This window comes from Suncus etruscus, chromosome 1, assembly GCF_024139225.1.
Source record: "Suncus etruscus isolate mSunEtr1 chromosome 1, mSunEtr1.pri.cur, whole genome shotgun sequence".
NCBI classification, from domain to species: domain Eukaryota; kingdom Metazoa; phylum Chordata; class Mammalia; order Eulipotyphla; family Soricidae; genus Suncus; species Suncus etruscus.
Genome location: NC_064848.1, coordinates 22693509 through 22709233, shown reverse-complemented (window position 1 = coordinate 22709233; position 15725 = coordinate 22693509). Strand labels below are relative to the sequence as shown.

Below are 15725 nucleotides of genomic sequence, written 5' to 3'. Positions count from 1 at the left end.
CTCCACAGATGTTCTCTGTGAACCTTTAAAAGACTCCTCTGTGAAAGCACATTCCCATTTACAGATGAGAACTCTGGGGTTGGCAGGGCCAGTATACACTCACTGGTTGCCTCAGCCTGATTGTGATGGCTTTGCCACAGAGACCCCACTGTCTCTCTGCCAAACCTTACAGGCATTGAAAACATAGAGCAAGCCTGACAGACATCCAGTTCCACTTCACAAATCCCTCAACATTGAATCTAAAGAGGCCACCAAGAGAGTTACAAAGCATCAGGCAAGTGCCAGAAAATAAAGGTGGACCCATGCAGACCAATTATTGCCCTTATAGAGCCCACAATCTTCTAAAGGAACCAGAGAAAATAAAGATTGAGTAAACAGTCCAACAAACAAACAAACAACTACAACTGTGAAGAAGTGCAAAAAGGGGCAGAGTTCATGGTTCCTGTGAGGCTGACACTAAAAAGCACAATGAATGAAGGGGAAGAGGAAAAATAAAAAGCACACTGAAACTGACATAAACAGAGGTAACAAACAGCTTTTTAGGCAATGGGGACACCATGAGGTGACAAAAAGCTTGGTAGGCAGTAAGGACACCTTGTGCAAAGGTCTTGGATAGGAAAGGGTAGGAGCATAGCCAAGTAAATAAATGAAGGAGCCATGGGGCTGAGCTCAGATGCAAAGGGGAGCCTACCTGCAAAGAAGCAGGGCAAGCAGGCAAGCTCTGTGGGACCTGAAAGTAAAGTGCTGTTCTCATACCCAGAATAAGAGTTTGGCCGCACAGATTGACAAGGAGGAAGGCCACCTGAGTTGAGTGCTAAGTGAGTGGTCCATGCTACAGGCTGCAGGGCACTGACAAAGTGGACATGAAATGAGTTTGAGAGTAATGCAAGCAGTGGGATGAAATCCACCAAAACAAAATAAGCAAGCATCAATGACCAATGACCACGAAACTTGCCACCTGCTTTTGGGGTCGGGTAAGGGGGTAGAGGAGGACATGAAGGTGCGTAGGGTATTCTAGGGTAGAGAGTAAAATGTTAACTACCCTGATGAAAATACCGACTCGCCTCCAGGCTGGGCTTGATATTAAGTCCCTTAACCTCACCAAGGCTTGTCAGGAAAGTAACAAGATGACCCTCTACAGACTTCTGTGAGGAACAAGTAAGTGAGCAAAGCAATTTTTGTTTTGGAGGGGGCCACACTCAGCTTTGCTCAGAGCTTACTCATGGGCCTATCCTCAGGGATCACTTCTGGTGGAGCTCAAGGAACCTTGTATGGTATGGAGAATCAAACCCAGGTGTACTGCATGTAAGGCCGTGCTTTTCAAATAATGGGGCGCGCCCCCGGGGGGGGGCATGCAAGGCTCCGTAAAGGGGCGCACGTTTGACCTCGGCAAACACTGTCACAACAAGCTAAGCCCCATGTTTATGTCTCTGTATGTCTCTGGAGCTGAGAGTTGCTGTGTGCTGCTTCAAACTCCACTTCGAAAAGCTGTGCATTGCAAAACGTGCTCATTACAGCCATTAATCTAGACATCACCTCTGGTTAAAAAATCAGCTCAAATTATTTTATATATTTTTGTTTTGTAGGTTAAAGGGTTTTGTTTGTTTGTTGTTGTTGTTGTTTTGGTTTTTGGACCACACCCGGCAGTGCTCAGGGGTTACTCCTGGCTGTCTGCTCAGAAATAGCTCCTGGCAGGCACGGGGCACCATACAGGACACCGGGATTCGAACCAACCACCTTTGGTCCTGGATCGGCTGCTTGCAAGGCAAACACCGCTGTGCTATCTCTCAGGGCCCAGGTTAAAGTTTTTTTTAATAAAGATACTATTTGGGGCCGGAGAGATAGCATGGAGGTAAGGTGTTTGCCTTTCATGCAGGAGGTCATCGGTTCAAATCCCGGCATCCCATATGATCCCCTGTGCCTGCCAGGAGCAATTTCTGAGCCTGGAGCCAGGAATAACCCCTGAGCACTGCCGGGTGTGATCCAAAAACCACAAAAAGAAATAATAATAATTAAAAAAATAAAGATACTATTTACAGTAGTGGGGGGGGGGGCGAGAAAAATGTTTTCTTCTTCCTGGGGGGGCATGAGAAAATAATTGAAAAGCACTGATATAAGGATACTACTCATTATACTATCCTATCTCTCCCAACCTGCATTGGATCATGGGGCTGAACATATCCAGCAATAAAGGGGAGATCTGGTTCTTGGGTTTGTGGTTTCTGCCACTGTTAAGGAGGAAGCAATGTTGCCTTTGTATTTCCTTCACCTAAATAAACACTTGCACAAATTGCACTTCATCAGCTATGAAGATCAGAAGTTTTCCAAAGGCTTTTCAGCCTACCTAGGTCTAGCAAAGCATAGAGGAGACCCCTCAGATGAGTGGGTTGGATGCTCCCACTCCAGAACACTAGGTGGGATGTTGGGAGTTCTCCTACTCTCAGAGCCTGTGCCCAGCTGGGAGAAACAGGAGTCAGCTCAGCTCATTTGCCCCAGAGACAGCTTCTGGGTACCCGCCTGTCAGTGCAATTTCCAAATCTGGGTATTCTCAGAAATGCTTCTGTGAACAGGCAGCTCTAGAAACAAAGTGATTTGGATAATATAGTGCTTATGATAAGGGTGGCTGTTTTGAAATCGGTTCCTTCTGAACAAAGTCAAGTGGGTCTTGAGTAGAGTGTGAAAATATCATTTTCTCCCTGTCCCCTTCCAACCCCGTGCCACAAAAGCAGCAATAACGCATTACTCTACAAAGCCCTTTGTTGGTTAGATTTTATCTGATCAGAGTTGACTAATGGCACTCTTGCCAAATGGCAAGAAAGTGCGGTGACTTCAGCAAGCTGTTGAGGGACACAGACACTGAGAGAGACCGATGAATGCATTTAATCAATACTTTGGACTTGCCACTAATTTTCTAGATGACAATGACAGTTCACCCTTCCAGTGCTGAAGATCCTTCAAAAAAGCTTGGGGAAAGCTGGAGAGATAGTTCAGTGCACTATCACGCAGCCAACCAGATTCAAACCTCAGCTGTTAATATGGTCCCTGAACCCTAACAGGAGTAAACCCTGACTGTAATGTCCTGAGTAATGGCAGACATACACCAACCCCCCCAAAAAAGGACTGGGAAATAAAACTAATCAAAGAATGCCTCCTTCCATCTTCTCCTCCATTTCCCCTTCAAAGTAGTCACAATATTCATGCCCTTTATTCAAGCCTGAATTTTACTCTGGTTCCTAAGTTATTAACTCTCTTTTGGCCCAGACCTACCACCTGGCTCCAGGGTTACACCCTAGCCATCTTTCAGCCACCTCCACCTGAAGCAGAGCCTAGCCCAGTCTCTACTAAGACACTACTGGGAAGTGGAAGTGGGGGAAGCCTGTTTCTTCCATCATCCACTGAAAGTGAATTCAAGAACTGCTCCCAAGCCTCTCTCTAAAGCCATGACTTCTCAGGAGTTTTTGCTGGTTTGTTTTGGTGCCATACTTAGCAAAGCTCAGGGGGTCTCCTAACAGGGATTGAAAAATCATGTGGTGCCGGGGACAGAATCTGGGGTTCCTGTCTGCAAAGCCAGTGCTCATCAAAACTTCTCCCTGGCTCCATGGAAAGTAAGTTATGGTTGTTGTTCCTCAAAGGAAGCTCTGCATTTCTGTTGATGGAGCAAAGACTGGCATCCTCTTTGCACAAGCTCTCCGGCTAGAACAACCAACCCATCCTCTTTCCCTTCTGCACCACACAAGCACAGCAGGGTCGATGAAGTGCCGGCTCACTCCGTGGTTTGGCACACTGAGCACTTCCTCAATTTGTTACAACCTCACCCATTAATCCTCTTAGAACCGAAGATCAGGGTGGCAGGCTTTTAGAAGTATTTGTTCCATAAATATTTCCTGCTCTGTGCCTGCCCTGACAAGGGGCGCAAAGCAACCGTGGACAGTCAGGCTCACCCAGTTCCTGACCCTCACAGAGCTGGTTGTCTAAGAAGCTGAGGCTTCTACCAAGACGCCTAATGAGAAGCAAAGCCTCTCTGAGACTAAGCCTATCCATCACGCCCTTCCAAGAAGGGGTCCAGAGATGGGCTGCTCAGCAGCCTCCTTGCAGCCCTCAACACTCATGGAATAAGAGAGAAATAAAGGAGCAAGTGAAGTTGCACGGACTTGGCTCAACTCTGTCATTTAGTGTCCTCATCTGCCCAGAACCAAAATAAATCGTTCCAACACGGTGTCACTTCATCAGCCATTCCCATTTGATTCCCAAACAACATGAGGAAGGACCAAACAGAAAGAACAGAAAGGCCCACCTTCCACCACCACCAACCCCCTGTAACTCCCCAAACACACCCCAGTTCCACCAGGATTACCTTCAGGAGCAGGATCTCTGGCTTGGCCACCTGTTTACAAAGGGCAAGTTGGGAGTGCACAGAGGAGGGGGTATCAGTGGCAACCCATCACTGAATCCCAGAGCCCAGAACAGGGCCTAGAAGGTCCTGGAGTGCTGAGACAAGGGAGCAGGAAATTGGGGGGCAGCCACACAGCAAGCATGGTTCAACTCTCCCAGGGGAGAAGAACCCACCAGCAGCCTCCAACTGCTCTTCCTCCTTCCAGCTCTGCCGCAGCACTTCCGCTGTCCTTCTCCCCCAGGGAACCTGCAGCTACTGAACAGGGGAATCTCCAGTTTGGCTCTTTGTCCTAATGGACACTCTTGGCTTGGAAACACCTCACCAGATTGTCTGAAATGGGCAAGCTTCCTGAAAGCTGACACTCCCCCTCTCCTTCCACAATGTAAAAGCAGGCTCAAGGTCAGAGGGATCCCGACCTTCTCTCCTTTCTGTTTCAAGTGTCTCTCCCCAAGGCTCCTGTCCTAGCAAACATATCTTTGCATTAGCTTCCTGAAGGATCCACTGCAACCCGTTTCCCTGAGAGTCATTTGGTGTTTCAGCCTCCTCTGCAATAACCAAAAACTCTTCCCAGGCCCTGAAATCAAAATACATAGAGTGTGGGTCCCTTCCAAGCCAAGAGGGCTAAACAACCAGTGGCTTTCACCGACCACAGGATGGGAAGCTGTAACAGAAGCAGCTTGGATCCCTGAGTGAACACATGGGAAAAAGGGGTCACCCAGCCATACCTGGACTCACTCTGGGCTTGTGTGAGCAATGCATAATTTTTATTGGGTGAAGTCACAGAAATGTCAGGACTTACTTGTTCATGCAGCACCAGGTGTTTTTCCCTGATAATAAAAAGCATCAGTCCAGGGGCCAGAGAGATAGTGGGCACTTTCCTGGCATGAGGCCGACTTAGGTTCAATTCCCAGCATCCCATATGGATCTGAGCACTGCCAGGAATGACCCCTGAGTACAGAACTAGGAGTGACCACTAAACACCTCTGGATGTGGCCTAAAACAAACAAACAACAAAAGCGTCAGTCCCATCCATGCATTTGCTTATGTGCACTATACGTACAAACCCAGTCTCCCTGTTTCCTGCTGGAGCTCAGCACTCCATGTGAACAAGCTGTTACTCTATGCCCACAAGAAAAGAAGACCCAAAGACAGGAGAATTCTAATAGTGTCAACAGCTCCACCACTCCTAGACAAATTCCAAGTACTAAGCACACTAGGACTTGAGAATTCCAAGCCCTACTCTGTTCATTCTACCCACCAGCTTCAGCTGGTGTCTGGCGAGGAAAGGAGCCAGTGGGTGGAGAGCAGGCATAGCAAATGACATGGACCTCTGTGTAGAAAAGTGCAGGGTTGGAACTGGAGGGAACAGGAGGTGGAAAGTGGCAACTTGGCGGTCAGCTTAAACCTGGTTTATGATGTCACCTCTATAGTCCTGCAGGGACTGGGGGTTGGGTGCCAAGACCTGGGGGCAGGAGCCAGTCAGGCCACTCTGCCCTAAAATCAGATTTAAATGGATTCACTTACAACTCATGCCAGTAGACATTCAGGACCCAGGGAGATACTGGTCAAGCAGACTGGCCCTTCCCTCAGGGGAGTGCCCTCGAGGCAGATAGCAAATCCAACAGCTCAAACCCTTGTTGCAGGAGAGGCAAGGGAGGCCAGATCCACATAAAAACATGGGGCCAGAGAGATAGCATGGAGGTAAGGTGTTTGCCTTGCATGCAGAAGGTTGATGGTTCAAATCCCGGCATCCCATATGGTTCTCTGAGCCTGCCAGGAGCAATTTCTGAGCATAGAGCTAGGAGTAACCCCTGAGCATTGCCGGGTGTGACCAAAAAAAAATAAAATAAAAATCCATAAAAACAACCTGTTTCTCCATCTTTCTCCAAAACCAAGTTGAGGATCTCACCTGAGGCCACCAAACAGGTAAGTTGCGCTCAGCAGGGGCCCAAAACAGGGTATCCTGGCCTCCTGAGGATCTCAGCAATAGTGCTGAGAGGGGTCCAACACTCTGCCCCATGCACCCGAGATTCTCTTAATTCCCAAACCACCTGTCCAAAGCATGTGACACCCTGGTTACAAGGCTGCTTGCATCCATGGTTCATCCCTAGCTACCCAATGTCCTGCCAGGTCCCACCTACCCTCCTCCACCTCTCTCCCATCCCTGCCTTTACTGCTCTGCTCTAGCATCAGCCTTTCTTCCTTCAGCACTTCTGGAAGCTTCCTGTCTCCTAAATCCTGTGGCTCATGGCTCTCTAATCTCCTACTAGCACTGAACATGTCTCATCATGCGCAAAGACCTGTCTCTTGCAAGCTCCCAGAAGGCTTTCAGGCCCAGCATGAAAGCAACTCCCTTGATCAACTCTGTATGCACTGGGAGATACCTGGGAATGAGAGGACTCCCTGGACTTAACCTGGTGCTTAGCTGCCTCCACACTCTGATCTTGCGAACACTTCCTAGGCCCTAGGGTGAAAACTTCATTCTCTGGGTCACCCACTTCTCAGCAGGAATATTCTATACATCCTGCCAAGCCCAGACCCACCCCTCTTGACTTCCTCTAACAGGCTTCTCTCTCTTTCTCTCTCTGTCTCTCTCACTTCATTTTTTGTGGAGGGAGGATTTATGGGTCACACCTGGCATTTATGAGTTCAAGGTTTATTCCTGGCTTTTCACTCAGATGATGTCTGATAGTGACAAGGGACTATATGGGGTGCCAGAGATTGAACCAGGGTAGCCACATTCAAAACGAGTTTCTTATCTTGCTAGCACCACAGCAGGCTCCTCTGACGGAAAACCTGGTCTTTTTCTCTTACCATCGCTCGGCACCCACAGTTTCTTCCTGGAACTGAACATTCCCATCATGACTGTCTATGGGTTTTCTTGTTCTGACCCACCAGGCATGACAACCTTCTCAGAGCCTCTGGATCCTCTGGAGACCACCTCTTCTTTACTCACTATTCCTGGGGTTGGTGGGACAGAATTCTTCTCCCTCCATGAAAAGAAAGACCACTGGCCCAGTCCTCACAGCAATGTCATGGGATTTACTCAGAAGTGGACATGTGACTGTGACCTAATTCTAGACAATAAGAGTTGAACTGCGCATTTTGCAATTTTGGGACGGGGGGAAGCATCCAAACACTCTTCTTACTGGAGTTCCTAAACTGAGAGTATGTATATAAACCTGCAGCTGACGGGGCCATCTGTGCCCACATTGGGAAAGACTGACAGAGAGCAAAGCCAAACATGGAAGAAATCTGAGCCAAGAGGCAAGCAAGGGAAATCATTTCAAAGGACCCTCAATATCCCTCGATTCAACCGTGTCTGAATATGCTCCGGCCCAGGATATTTCAGTCATATAAACTGGTTATGGTTGGATTTCTGTACCTTTCAATGAGTCCTAAGCAACAGATCTTCTAAGGACCAGATATTTGCTGGGCAGTGGAGCTGTAATCACAAAAAAGTACGGCCCATCCTAAAAGCTCATTTTCTAGCTTTCATGTCTAAACAAACTGTACTGAGAGACAATTTTCTTACCATACCACCCACTGTTTTACGTGCACCATTCTGTGGTGTTCTATAGAGTTACAGGAGTGGGTTTCTCCATTGTGAGCACTTGCTATCTTCTGTTGAAAGCAACAAATCCAGGGCTCCTGGTGTTACCCTGGGCACCGACTCCCCTTCTGGAACCCAAGGGTTGTTTTACTCCCGTCTGCTGCATCAGCAGCCACAGTAGGTGCTCAGAAAATACACACCAGGTTATATTCAGTTCTCTTTAGGAAACTCGATCTCAATCCAATTTGGATCCTTTCAAATACCCAGTGAATTGGAGGAAAGAGATGCAGCATAACATTTATGGAAGGATGCTTCAACCATCACCAGCTTTCCTGAGGTCTTGAAGCTGGAAAACCTGCACTAGGGTAGACTTCCATGGGTTCCTTGAGCTTTTCCTAAATTCAGTACAGAATGGCCTAGACTATTAATAAGTGGAGAAGCATCTAGATCCAACAATAAAGAAAAGATCAAATCCACTAAAATTCATGCAGATGCTAAAGATGATCTTTACAGGGGTACAGCAGGTAGGGTGTTTACCTGTAGTTAACCTGGGTTTGATCCCTGGCACTCAGATAGTCCCCCAAAGTTGTCAGGCTTGATCGCTGAGCACAGAGCAAATAAGCTGGGCGTGCCCTCCAAAAAAGGCAAAAGATGACCTTTACAAACATGGAGCATGACTGAGTGTTGGGAATGGGGGGAATTGCCATCATATAATCTTAACTGAATGGAAGAAAATGTAAAAGAACACAAGACAGAATAGGTTCTCAAGGATTGAAATAGTAAACATTGGCAACTGGAAGGAAATAATTCTAATTATTAGGCATAATTATCTTTGTGTAGGTGGATTATGGGCAATTATTATTTTTCTTAATGTTTATCTATAAGTTTGTGTTTCTAAAATGAACATTAACTAAATCAAAAAAAGCTAACCTTATTTTTTAATTCAATCCTTGGTTATTATTTAATTGTAATAATGTAGCTACCAAAAAATAAACAATAATAATAATAAGTTGGAAATATAGCTCAATAGACTGAATGTAAGCTTTGCATGCAGAAGAAACAGGTTTGATCCTTGCCACTACATGAAGAAATCCCAAGTACAAAACCAGGAGTAGTCTCTGATTATTACCAGGTGTGGCCTCAAAACAAACAAAAAGGGGGCCCGAGGGACAGCACAGTAGTAAGGCATTTGCCTTGCATGCAGCCAACACAGGATGGACCCAGATTCAAATCCTGACATCCCATGTGGTCCCACGAGTCTGCCAGGAGTGACTTCTGAGTGTAGAGCCAGGAATAACTCCTGAGCGCCTTTGGATGTGACCCAAAAACAAAAACAAAAAACCCAAACACACAAAAAATAAATAACACAAAGAATATTTCAGAATATTTTGCAAAACTTTTTTAATAGTAGTTACTTCTATCAGAAATAAGACCATAGTGGAGAGGCAATGCTATGACTGATGGTTCTTCGAGACCATTAGTATCATTCTGAGTGTTCAGGGGCCACTAGAATCACACCCATTGATTACAGAGGCCACCAAGGCAATATCTAACAGTATTCATGAGAGTATATGAAAGTTGGAATCAAATGAGGGCCTTAAACAGTCTATACATGTTCTCTGTTACTAGCTTCTGCAGTGCTTAAGACCTACTCCTAACTCTGTGCTTGGGGTCACTTCCAGTGGTGCTTAGGGGACCATATAGTGTTTAGGATTAAAACTCAACCTTCTGGGGGCCGGGCGGTGGCGCTAAAGGTAAGGTGCCTGCCTTGCCTGTGCTAGCCTTGGACGGACCGCGGTTCGATCCCCCGGTGTCCCATATGGTCCCCCAAGCCAGGAGCAACTTCTGAGCACATAGCCAGGAGTAACCCCTGAGCGTTACTGGGTGTGGCCCAAAAACCAAAAAAAAAAAAAAAAAAAAAAAACTCAACCTTCTTGGGGCTGGAGTGATAGCACAGTGGTGGGGCACTTGCCTCGCACGCACTGACCCAAGACGGACCACAGTTTGATACCCAGCGTCCCATATGGTCCTACAAGCTAGGAGCAATTTCTGAGCGCATAGTCAGGAGTAATCCCTGAGCACCACTAGGTGTGCCCCCCCCCAAAATACCCTCAGCCTTCTTAAGGGGCTATAATAATAGCACATGCTTTGCATGTGGCCCACCCAAGTTCGATCTTGCCATTTCATATGGTTTCCCGAGCATCGCCAGGAATGATCCCTGAACACAGATCCAGGAGAACCCCCTAAACACTGCTGGGTATGACAACAAAACAAACAAACAAATAAACAAACAAACAAACAAAAGCCCTTCTTCAAAGCATTGCTCAACTCACTGATTTATCTTTGCAATCCTGCAAAGTTTCTTGTTCTTGGGTTTTGTTTGTTAGTTTGTTGTTGTTGTTGTTTGTTTGTTTGTTTGTTTGTTTTGGGTCACACCCTGTGGCTCTCAGGGGTTACTCCTGGCTCTATGCTCAGAAATTGCTCTTGAAGAAAAAAAAAAAGAAATTGCTCCTGGCAGGCTCGGGGGACCATATGGGATGTCAGGATTTGAACCACATCCTTCTGCATACAAAGCAAATGCCCTACCTCCATGCTATCTCTCCGGCTCTGTTAGTTTTGTCTGTTTGTTTTGTTTTGCTTAGAGGTGCTTAGAGATTACTTCTGGCTCTGTACTGGCAGTGTTTAGGGGACCACATGTGGTACTGGGGATCAAACTAGATTTAACAGCTTGCAAGGCCAGTGCCTTACCCTCATACCCTCTCCAGCCCCAAGAAAGCTTTTTCTTTTTTAAAAACAACATCATTTCTTAGTATCTTTTAGTAAAATGTGTACACAATCTATCCTACCAATCTATCATGTTTACCTTGACTGCCAGGAAGCTCAGGGATAAATTTTAATACTCAAAATTGCAATAACTTGGGACCAGAGTGGTAGGACAATGGGCAAGGCACTTACCTTGATTTCAGCCAACCTGGGTTTAATCCCAGCCCCAAAGATCCTCCATGCTGCTACAGGAGTGAGCCCTGAGCCCTGCCAATTAAAGCCCCTCAAAAAAAAATGCAATAAACATTTTGGCCTAGATTCTCAGTATTGTACTCTGATTTTAATTGGTTTCTGAGGCTTTCTTTTATTTATATCTTCAGTTGCCTTGCTTATGTTTTCATACCCCAAATTTTCCTGGAAGTACCCAACAATGTACTTGCTAGATTCAGTCCCCAGCACCACATACGGAGTGGACACCATCAGGAGTAATTCCTGAGCACTGCCAGGAATACCCCCAACAAAATGAACACTTGTTTAAAGAGGCCCTGACTAGTAGATATTATGCTGGGGTATTTCATTCTTACAAGCACATGGCATTGAGTAGAACCTGGTTCTGTACTGCGATTCTAATTATACTCAGGGTCCACCAAATGCAAACACGAGCCTTTCTCACTTAACTAGCTAAACCCAAGCTCAAATTAACTCATTTCTTGCTTTATCGTCATCTCCCTGAAGACTTTGGGAACAAAAATCCCTCTTGGCTGCCCATAACCTTTGGCCAATGACGGAAAGCAAATGCCAGCAGAGCATCTAACTCCAAACACAGATCTGTCTCATATTCAAGTCCATAGGCCACAAGTGACTGGCCAGAAAATGATCAGAAAAGATGTCCAGTCCACAGAGCCAATCCCTCAGAATAAAAACCTCTCACACAGTCGCAAACATCTCAGGCTCATGTGCCTCTTGCTGCAATTACCCATACCAATATTTCCCTCCCATTGGCATGGCAAGAAAATGCATCGACTCTAAGGACGGGCCTGCTGACAAAAATCAAATCTGGTTGCACCTGGGCAGTGTCCTGAACATGACACCTTGTCACATGACAGCAAGCAACAAAGATGTTTATTTGCTTGTCAGTCCAAAAATTTCCTCCCTGGTGCTCACTGGTTCCTTGTGAGATTTCCAAACCTGTGAAACAATCATCTTCCTCTTGGCCTCGGGACCATTTCCTCACATCTAGAAGCTCTGTCTAGCTTCTGAATCCAAGCCAGGAAAAACAAAGGCAGAGAAGTCAGGCGTATTTCTCCAGCGTTCCCAGCACTGAATGGAGCCCAAGCCACTGAGCGCCAGCTCAAGGCATTCTCTGTGCAGCACCTAGAATAGTTCCTATGCTTTCAGAAGTGCAAGAATAAAACCGAGAGCAGTTAAACCACCAGCTCAAGGTCACCCCAGGAGAAGACCGGTTTAGGCCCAGAACCCATTAAGTCCACCTATTGCACCCCTCCCAAGTCCATTTCAAACTGATCTGCCTGCAGTCACCAGGAGAGAGGCCTCAGCAGGTGGAAGAGTCTCTAACATCCCTCCACCACCACCCTCACCCCCAGCCTGAGGGCCTCTCACTCTAAAAGTCATCACACCCCATTTGGAAAAAAAAAAAACAAAACTGTTGGTTCCCAGTTCCCACCCACCAATGAAAACCAAGGCCCATTCTTAGCTGCCACAATCTCTCTCTCTCTTTCTCTCTCTCTCTCTTGCTCTCTCTCTCCCTTTCTCTCTCTCTCCCTCTCCCTCTCCCTCCCTCCTTCTTCTTCTGCTCTTCTCTCCCTCCTCTGTCTTTCTCTCTCTCCTCATGCGTTCTAAAGGGAATACATTGATGAAAACGATCTCACCTACAAAACTTAGAAATGAGATGATGCAAGCAGAGCCACCCTACCTATAAACATTTTTGTTCCCAGGGAATGAGATATCCTAGGTGCCCTCAGAAAAGACATCATCGCCTTGTCCTCTCTGCTTAGGTGGCGGGACAAAACCCCAGAGAACTTGCAATGCTCAGCCAAGATGAGAGGGAGAGGGGATGTCGTTCAGAAAAAATTCTACACCCGGCTGAGCTGTGCGCAGCCACCCAGTTAGCCTCTTCCCCAGGGCAGAGGCAAGTCTGCCTCCAGCAGCCTATGCCAACCGTTTCTTCACCTTTTATTTACAGCGCAGAGCTAGCTGGTTCAGCAGTGGAGGGGGAGGAGGGGAATAAGATGCAATCGAGATTTCAGCTCTTTCTCTGGGGACCAAAAAAAAAAAAAGGAGGGGTTAGACAGACCGAGAAAGACTGGGAGCCCAGGCAACACGACCAAGAGGGAGACGCAGCCTTCTTCTGCTAAGGGATTGCACCCGGAGTCATGCAAAAGCGCTCAAGCAGAGAGCCCCCTTGGAAGTCGGGGTCAAGCCCAGCTCCTTGGCGGGGTTTGGCGGGGTGCTAGAGATGCCAACTGTGCCTACAGCATAGGAAATCACTGCCCCCTTCAGGCCGCGACTCAGGCGATGCGGCCCGAGCTTGAGGGGCTCCTTCAGTCCAGAAAACTCACAAGCCCGACCTCCATCACCGGGCATAGCTGCTCCAACATTCCCTTGCGCCCCGATTTGGCGCACCCCAGCCTCCCCCCTTTCACCCAGCCAGTCTTGGCTGAGGCTGCAGGAGGGGGGCAGGTTCTGGACTCTTGGGTTCAGGCTGCGTTCAAAGGAGGCCGGGAGGAGCTATTGCGCTCCAAGTCTGCGCTCGCAGAAACTGCGCCTGCAGCCGCCGAAGCGACGACACGGCCAGACCCTCCCGGTCCTGCGCCAGACGTGCCGAAGGGCGCTCTTGGAGCAACTACTGCGGGAGAGAAGCGAGCGGGTCGCCTCTCGGAACTGTCGGGTTCCCGCCACGGGCTGGGAGCAAGCAGCGCTTCCAGAGCCAGTGGCCCCGAAACTGCCCGCCTGACACGGGCTGCCAGCAGCTGGAGCGCACACCATGCGCATCCATCCAGGCTGCGCTCGCTAGCGCCTGGGGTCCCTCCCCGAGCCCTAGGGACCTCCAAAAGCGGTTCGGCTTTCCCTTCGGGGTCAGGAGGAGGCCCGTGGCGTCTGCCAGCCCCAGGTGGCCTGATGTACAACCCAAGCACCAACCAACCACCTTGCACTCCGGAGCCCACCTGCATGGGAGCTGGGCTGAGGCCATCTCTCCAGGCCTTTGAGGGGTCCAGTCTTTTCCCTCCACCCATGCTCCTTCTGGCCAAAGCAAAACCCTGGTGGTCTTCTGTGTCAAAGCACACACACACACACACACACACACACACACACACACACACACACACACACACACACACGCAATCCCAGAAGATGGGGACGATCAGTTTTCATTCCAACAGTGCCAGCCGTGCCCAGCGGGACCCTGCAGCGGGGGTTTGAATCTGAGTCCCAACCCTCCTGGACTCCGACAAGGGTCAGCCAGGGATGATTCCAAGGAGGGCTCCGGTTCAGGGCTGCCTCCCCTGGGGACCCCTTGACCCCCTTGCACTGCCCCGACGGCGCGGCCGGCCGGCCGGACACTCACTCACTCACTCACTCACTCACCTCGGTGTCGTAGAGGCGCAGGTCCAAGAAATAGGGGCGCAGGAGCGACTCGTTGCGGATCTGCTCGATGGCCAGCTCCACGGCGGGCAGCACGCCGCGCCCGATGCTGCCCTTGGCCACCTCCTTGGTGAGCGGCATGAGGCCCATGATGGAGAGCGGCGGGCTGCTGGGCGGCGGCCGGGGGGCTCCCCGCGTCCAGCCCCAGGCCCCGGGCGCCCGCGGCGGCAGCAGCAGCAGCGACAGCAGCGGGAGCAGCAGCAGGCGCGCGGGCGGCAGCGGCGGCGGCGGCCGCGGCCGGGGCTGCCCGGGGCTCTGCGGGGAAGCCATGCCGCGCCGCGGGCTGCGGGCGCCGGCTCACTGGGCCCGCATGGCCTGGCCCGGCCCGGCCCGCCGCCCCGCGCCCTGCACTCCCCGCCGCGGCGCGCGCGCAATGGCGCCGGCCCGGCCCCGGCTCCGGCTCGGCTCCGAACGGCCGCGGCGGCGCCCGTGACGGATCAATCACGCCGGGAAGGGGTGGGAGCGGGAGGCGGGCGGGGAGCGAGCGCGCGAGCGAGGCGGAGAGGACAGGAGAGGAGAGGAGAGGACAGGAGGCGAGAGAGGGGCTGGCCGCCTCCGCCCGCCCGCCCCCGTGCGCGCTCCGAGCCGCTCTCTCTCCCGCCGGGAGCCGCGCGGCCCGCAGCCCCTGGAGCCCGGCCGGGGAGGCGGGAGGGGATGCGGGCGGCAGGAAACGCGGGAGGCGCGGGCGAGGCCGCCTCCGGGGACGGGGACGGGGACGGGGATGGGGACGGGCCGTGCGCGCCCGGGGAAGGAGGGAGGGAGGAGGCGCCGGCGCTGCAGGGGTTTCGGGGAGGAGGAGAAGGAGGAGGAGGACAGCCTTCCCCGCACCGGCACCCGCACCCGCGCCCCCTGCCCTCCGCCGCGCCGGGACCCGATCGCAAGAAACAGAGACAGGGGTTGGGGTGGGGTGCTCGGAGCCAGGGCAGCGGGGACTGTCTCCCTGGAGCACCTGCACTCCCGACGGGCACTGACTCTCCGGGGTCTAGCTGAGAAGGTCCCGTCGAGCCCTTGAGCGCGTACTAGATGCCCGTTAGCCTTGGCACTCATTCCCGCACCGCTGGATGCCAAGTAGGGGGGATCCTTATCGCTCCCAAATCGTGCTAGGGGTCCTAGCCCTCGTGGCCTTGCTTCCCTGCCACCAACCTGAGCAGCCGCCCTTTGCCAGCTCCAGAAAAAATATTAGGGGGTGGGGTGGCTCATGGATTCTCCCTCCACTAGGGTCCTCTTCTCTCAGGGCATTTGACATCCCCGGGTCTCCAAGCCCCCACGGGTCCTCCCTAAATTCCCTTCCTCTTCTGAGTCTATTTCCCAGACATTAATGAGGTCGACGAGCCTTTCTCTTCTGGTGCCCCG

General features: G+C 50.4%; 1 protein-coding gene and 1 pseudogene across 1 annotated transcript in view; both read right to left on the bottom strand.

Moving 5' to 3' along the window:
* LOC126012396 (60S ribosomal protein L32-like) overlaps window positions 1-6673 on the bottom strand; it is a 35116-nt pseudogene extending 28443 nt beyond the window's left edge.
* GABBR2 (gamma-aminobutyric acid type B receptor subunit 2) overlaps window positions 1-14681 on the bottom strand; it is a 371159-nt gene extending 356478 nt beyond the window's left edge. The window contains exon 1 of the mRNA XM_049784138.1: window positions 14316-14681. Coding sequence (XP_049640095.1) covers window positions 14316-14642 — 327 coding nt within the window. The 5' untranslated portion in view covers window positions 14643-14681. The remainder of the gene's footprint in view (window positions 1-14315) is intronic.
* Between the last annotated feature and the right edge of the window lie 1044 nt (window positions 14682-15725).